Here is a 6,496-nt window from a genome sequence, read left to right as displayed (position 1 = left end):
GATAAGTGGGTCGCTGAAAAGGTATACATATGTCCATTTTTAGGTGGTATTTTAGGTGTACCAAAAAATCTTTTTTATGACTCCATCATGAACATTTTAGAAACTTCATGATTTTGCTTATAGACCCACATGTGGGATGTTGTTAGACCTTCCCAAGTTATATGTGAGAAATGGGTGATAAAATGCAGACATTTAAATAACTCTCCGATATTTGATGGTATAGAAATTAGGCGTGAAGTTCTCTAATCTCATTGTGATGGACCCATGGATTTAGGCACGTGCAGTCTTGGGGAGTAGACAGCTTGACGCCATATATTTAAATGCTAGCCTTACTGAGGTTGGAGGCAGGGGGTCACAGAAGACCCAGAATGAACAGTTCATTTCTGGAATAAGGTGGAGTTGACAAATCTAGATTGAGTAGCCTGTTTTCCTTGACATGATTCATCCTTGCTTTGACTCTGGCTATCCTGAGGTTGCGGAGTTACCCCACGTGTATAACTGGCTTGGTTTATTAATCCCGTGACTGAAGACTGTGCTGATTTAGTATTTATTGAGCTCCCACAAAATGTCAAACAGTATAAACCCCAGCACGTAGAGCTTCACATGTGATTCAGCAACATGTGCATTTTACACAACAAAGACATCAACGCAGGGAGGTAAATCAATCAAGAACCTGCCTTGGGAAACAAAGGTGCTCCTGACCTCTCGTCTGTGAGGGACAGGCCCTGTGTTCAGCCCCAGATCTAACCACACTCTTGAGGTTAGTTTTGTGCCTTGCATTTGAAAGACTACTAGATGTTCAGGAATGAAATCACAGGACAGAGGTGCTGGGTTAGCCTACCTGAAAAAATCAACCTGGAACTTAGCTATCCCAGTAAAACAGCAGATTGAAAATTCACAAGGACAAAAAATCAGACAGTTATAGGAATTGGAATCATTACCTTAGCATCTCTCACAATTGCTATTTCCAGATAGCTGTTGGAGCATACATTGAAACACTCTTCTGCCAGTTTAGTGAGATAAATCTATTGATTGGCTGCCAAAAGTGAGACCTGGTGACAATGCTTGCAAAGAGGATTACAGAGCCTCCCGTCAGCTTTGAGAAGGGCTGCTGCCAAGTACCAACTGGCTCAGTTCCCAGTTTGACTGCCTATATTAATCCTTGCAGGAAGAGCCCTATGTATACATCTTAGATGCTTGATATTAACCAAAATGAATTAAATTTTTCTACCTACAATCCTATTCACTTCTCTCTGGGACTCACCTCTGATTTTTTTGAAATTTGGTTTGATTTATAAACTAGTCCAAAACCGATACCAGATGTTGTAAGAATTGCTGTTCAGTTGCCAGTTGTCATAATATATAAAGATGTTTATAAGCACAATCTAATTCTCCAACCTCTTTAGGCTCTTTATAAAGTCCATGCAATTGTTTCAAACTTAAATTGTAGGCATGACAGAAACCAGTGGCAACTTTTCCAGTAATTAATGGAGATGTTTGTTCTTCATAGTTGATATAAACTTAAGCTAATCAGGGAGCACTTTTTCTAACACCCTGACAACCAGGATTTAAAATAATTCATGCTATGTAAATTATTTTTGTTTTTGTTTGTTTGTTTGTTTGAGACTAGGTTTTGCTCTGTCACTGAGACTGGAGTGCAGTGGTGTAATGACAGCTCACTGCAACCTAGTGATCCTCCCAGGCTACAGTGATCCTCCTGCCTTGGCGTCCCAAGTAGCTGGGACCGCAGGTGTGCACCACCATGTCCAGCTATTTTTTGTAGAGATGGAGTTTTGCCATATTTCCCAGGCTGGTCTTGAACTCCTGGGTGCAAGCAATTCTCCCCCTTCAGCCTCCCAAAGTTTTGGAATTACAGATGTGAGCCATGGTACCAGGCCATGGTATGTAAATTTATAATACAATTGAACTAAGGTTGAATGATGACATTCCTTCTGAATTGATTGGACTGATACAAAAGAAATATGTAAGTAAACTGTTGAACGAATCCCTATATATTTTGATTTCAATAATTTGCCTCTGTGATTGAGCAGGTATTGTCTGAAGACTAAAAGAGTATTCTCTAAGTATGACATGTAACACCATCAAATTCAACTCCAAATTATTAACACCTTTCTCAGGTGCAACTAAAGCTTCATTTGGATGTTTCTAAGATTCATTAGAAAGGATATTTCCCCTCCCCCACTCCACCCCAAGACAGAGTCTTGCTCTGTCACCCAGGTTGGAGTACAGTGGCACAATCTCAGCTCACTGCAACCTCTGCCTCCCCAGGTTCAAGAAATCCTCCGGCCTCAGCCTCCTGAGTAGCTGGGATTACAGGTGTGCACCGTCACACCCAGCTAATTTTTGTATTTTTAGTAGAGATGGGGTTTCACCATGTTGGTCAGGCTGGTCTCAAACTCCTGACCTCATGATCTGCCTGCCTCAGTCTCCCAAAGTGCTGGGATTACAGGTCTGAGCCACCACTTCTGGCCCTAGAAAGGATAATTCTTCGGTGCTTAATTTTGGTTTCACATTAAAATCCCCTGAAGTGCTTTGGAAAATGCTAGTGTCCAGGCACCATCTCAAATCAATTAGACTCTTAGGAGGAGGGCCCAGACATCAATTTAAAAAAAAAAAAGTTCCCCAGGTGATTCTAGGAGCAGCCAGGGCTGAGAACCAGTGATTCAAACATTCCAACAAAGAGCCCACAATGAATCAGATCCCTCCCCAAATAACCCCTCTCCTTCCCCCTACCACCTACACTCTCCACACATGACCATCAAAGGAATCAAAGAGAATGGGAAATATCTGGCCCTGAGCCTCCCAAGTAATAGAGCTGCTAGAAGCAGAGAAGCCATCCTCAGGATGCCTAGGAAATGAGCTCATCTGGGGCAGGGGTGGGCTGCAGTGTTAGCACACAAGTTCTTTGTTCTCCAATCCATGGATGAAGCTCAAGTTCATTTCGCACCATTGCCAGAGATAGCCTCCATACCATCTTTGCCTGCCTTTTCCTTTCTCCCAAACTAGCCTTTCCTACCCTTTACTGTGTGCAAAAAGTCTAGCCCTGTAACTACTAAAGACTCCTATGCTACCCAGCCCAACCGTGATCACTCCCACTCCCACCGTGGTTATTGACAAGAATGTAATAGGACTAAACACTTGTCATTTCTATATCATCCCTCTTTCCTTTTAGTGCACATTTTAATGAAAGAATGAGCTTATTTCTGAGAGTAACAGAAGCAGGAGGAGGGAAACAGTGATTCTTGTGTTCAGTGAGCTGGGAAAGTAGTTGAACCTTATGGATGGTGACTGAGTTACTGGGAACACAGAGGCTGATCTGACAGCTGGATATTATGTATCATTTCCCAAGACTCCTGTCCTCACTGCCCGAGTTGCTGTTCCAACAGTGTGGAGACCCTTGTCCCAAGGCACTTGTCCTTATTTACAGAACTCACAGGAGGTTAAGGTGATGATTATCAGCCTGGTATCATGCTCCACAGTCTTCACCTGTTCCCTTAACCCTGGAAGTAATTAGTGTTTGATCTACACATCATGTGGATGGTAGCTTATTCTTCTGTTCTGTCCTTAAGTAAACTTCTGCTGGTTCTTGATTTCTGGGTTGATCATGTTCCAAGAATCACTACAGAGCAGGTGCTGAGCAGTCAGATGACAGCTGTTGATCTGTTGCAAGTGAGCAATTAGAGACTGCAAGAGAATGCCATGCCACACAGTTTACATTGAGTATTCAGAAAACCAAATATTTGAGTGCCCACTTTGTGGCAAACACTGAATGTGTACACACACATACACAAACACACTTACACAGAGGATGTCTGTCCTTATGTACAATTAAATGCCCTCTTAAGTGAATTGGACATTTTCCTCTTTATCTGTTTTTATCTATCTCTTCATTGACTAATTCGTCTCAAATTTTTTAAATAGTAGTTGGGGAGGAAAGGGCAGAAACAAAAGCAAGACCTTTCTAAAGTGAGCTTGTAGGTGTTTTTGTACTATAAACTCAAGTGGTTTTAAAAGGAAAACCCTTTTGGCATATAAAGGTCTTAGGAAATGCTGAAATCCTAGATGTAGATTTTTAATACATATTTACCTGAAATTCTAGAAATGCAAGGGTTCAAATGCACTAAGCAATATCAGGGTCCTCTTAGCTGAGTCCTTTTTCTGAAGGCAAACTGAAAATCTTTACCAAGCCCAACGCATTTCTTTTAAATCCCATTCACATTGTGCATTTCACCAATGAGCAGGAGGAGGGGATGCCAGGAAAGCAATCATGGTTCTGAAACACTTTTCTGAAAGTGGAGAAAAAGTTTTGTTTGTCCTTCAAGGGCATAAAGAAGAAATAATAAATCCTTTTCCCTCTCTCTGGCTTACCCCCAAGCAAAGAGCAAGACTCTCACCAAAGCCCACTTAACATTTTACAAAGACACAAGGACAAGACAGACAGCCGGACAAGAGGGCTGGGCTGGAAATGTTGCCCTCTGTTGACTTAGCTAGCTCTGGTGCTGAGAATAAGCTCTCCAGGTTGACCTCGAGTGGTGCCCTTGGAGGCCAGTGGAAGTGCAGCTCCTTGACAAAGGCCTGGCTAAGTGGCATCAGATGACCACGCTGACGGTCATATTCTGGCCATGGGGCGCGATCTTGCGGGGCCAAGCGAGCAACAGTTTGCGCAGCTCCTCGCGGAAGCTGTCGTGAAGCCAGGCGTAGATGAAGGGGTTGTAGCAGGCCGAGCTCATGGCGAGCCAGTGGCAGAGCAGCTGCACCAGCCCAAAGGCGTAGGGGTCGATGGCGCGCGGGTCGAGGTCCCGCAGCAGGTTGAAGACGTGCAGCGGCAGCCAGCAGACGGCGAACACCACCACGACCACCACCAGCAAGCAGAAGGTGCGCCGGCGCCGCGCGCGGTCCCAGTCGGCCTGGCTCTGGGTCACGCAGCCGGGCACCACGCGGTTGCGGAGCTTCACGGACACCCGGACGTAAGACAGGAGGATGACCAGCAGAGGGAGCAGGTAGGTGACCAGCAGCAGCCCCCAGGCGTAGAGCTGGCGCTGGCGCTCCTGAGAGCCCCAGAACTCCTCGCAGAGGCGCACGTCGTGTGGCTTGAGCTCCACGTGATAGGTGTGCATGGCGGCGGGCAGCGCCAGCACCGCGGACAGCGCCCAGATGGCCAGCACCGCGTAGGCGCTGAGGCGCAGCGAGATGCGCCGCCGCAGCGGGTGCACCAGCACTACGTAGCGGTCCACTGCGATGGTGGTGAGCGTGAACACCGACACGTAGACGGTGACCGGCTGCAGGAAGAAGACCAGGTGGCACAGGCCGCCGCCGAACACCCAGCCGCGTGGCTCGAAGGCGTAGGCCAGAGTGAGCGGCACGCAGGCGGCGCACATGAGCACGTCGGACAAGGCGAGGTTACCGATGAGGAAGTTGGTCACGTTGTGCAGCCGGCGCACCCGCGCGATCACCAGCACCAGCAGGCAGTTGCCCACCAGCCCCACGACCACAACGACGCTGTAGAACAGCACGATCAGCCCCTTCAGCTGATGCACTAGCTGCAGGCTCTGGAAGGGCGTGACCGCCGGAGCGTCCGCGCCAGCCACCGACCCGTTGCCCGCCGAGGCCTCTGCGCTCTGGTTGGCGGGAGTTGTGACCGCTGGCGGCAGCCCAGAAAATAAGTCAGAAACCCTGGGGCCCCGAGTGGGCGATGAGGCCATGGCCACCTGTTCGAAGGTAATCAAAGTCCGTCACTTCCCTTCCCATTCTCCAACCGACCTCTTACACCAGCCGCGCCCCTCCCCCATCGCCCGAGTCCTCCCTTGGGAATAACCGGCCACAGAACAACAGCAAAAGTAACAAAAAGGGCTGTCCTCCCACCTCTGTAAAATAAACCTAAGCACGGTTAGAACACACGGCTTATTTAAACGCTTCCGCCTCTATTTACGGTCCTCGCAGTCCACGCAGGCAAACCCAGGAGCGCGATCCTACCTGGGAGTGGGGTTTGGAGGGCGGGAAAGCGCTCGCGGGAAGAAGGGGCAGAATTTCTGCTGGCCCCCGGCAGTCCTCTGCCCACGTCGGTGATCCGGTCTCACTTCTCCACGGGAGCTGAACGGATCCAAATGTTCCCAGTGGGCTAGCAGCTTCTGAGAGGGACTGGGAGCGCCTCCCCTCAGCTCCGCCCCCCACTCCAGCTCCCATGTATGGAAAATGGGGGTGGAGCACGCTCTGCCCTGCTTGGTGCTTAGAGAACTAGTGAAGAGGACAGTGTGGGGAGAATGGAATCCGAAATGGGAGGAGGGGCCGGCAAACCTGGCCAGCAGCGAGGAGGACGAATCTCGACTGCAGGAGCTTGCACGGCCCCTGGAGGGTCACGCTCCGGAGGAGCGCGCAGTGGAGGAGGGCAGAGGAGAGGCGCGAAGCGTCAGGCTATCGGGAGGACCCGGTGCAGTCTTAGGAGGGAAGGAGCGGGGGAGGAAGTAGCGGTGGGAGA

The 6,496-nt window shown here is 48.6% G+C and overlaps 1 protein-coding gene across 1 annotated transcript; it reads right to left on the bottom strand.

The window, feature by feature from the left end:
- Positions 1 to 3,801: 3,801 nt before the first annotated feature.
- On the bottom strand, positions 3,802 to 6,171 carry PRLHR (prolactin releasing hormone receptor). Its single transcript, XM_011927796.1, has 2 exons — positions 5,995 to 6,171; positions 3,802 to 5,729 (listed from the first exon to the last, which is right to left on the bottom strand). Exon 2 carries the CDS (start codon positions 5,721 to 5,723, stop codon positions 4,611 to 4,613), a length of 1,113 nt encoding a protein of 370 aa, XP_011783186.1. The 5' UTR covers positions 5,724 to 5,729; positions 5,995 to 6,171; the 3' UTR covers positions 3,802 to 4,610.
- Positions 6,172 to 6,496: the final 325 nt, after the last annotated feature.

This window comes from Colobus angolensis, unplaced genomic scaffold, assembly GCF_000951035.1.
Source record: "Colobus angolensis palliatus isolate OR3802 unplaced genomic scaffold, Cang.pa_1.0 Scaffold75, whole genome shotgun sequence".
Classification (NCBI taxonomy): Eukaryota; Metazoa; Chordata; class Mammalia; order Primates; family Cercopithecidae; genus Colobus; species Colobus angolensis.
Note: the sequence above shows the minus strand (reverse complement) of the source record. Positions and strands in the feature narration are given on the sequence as shown.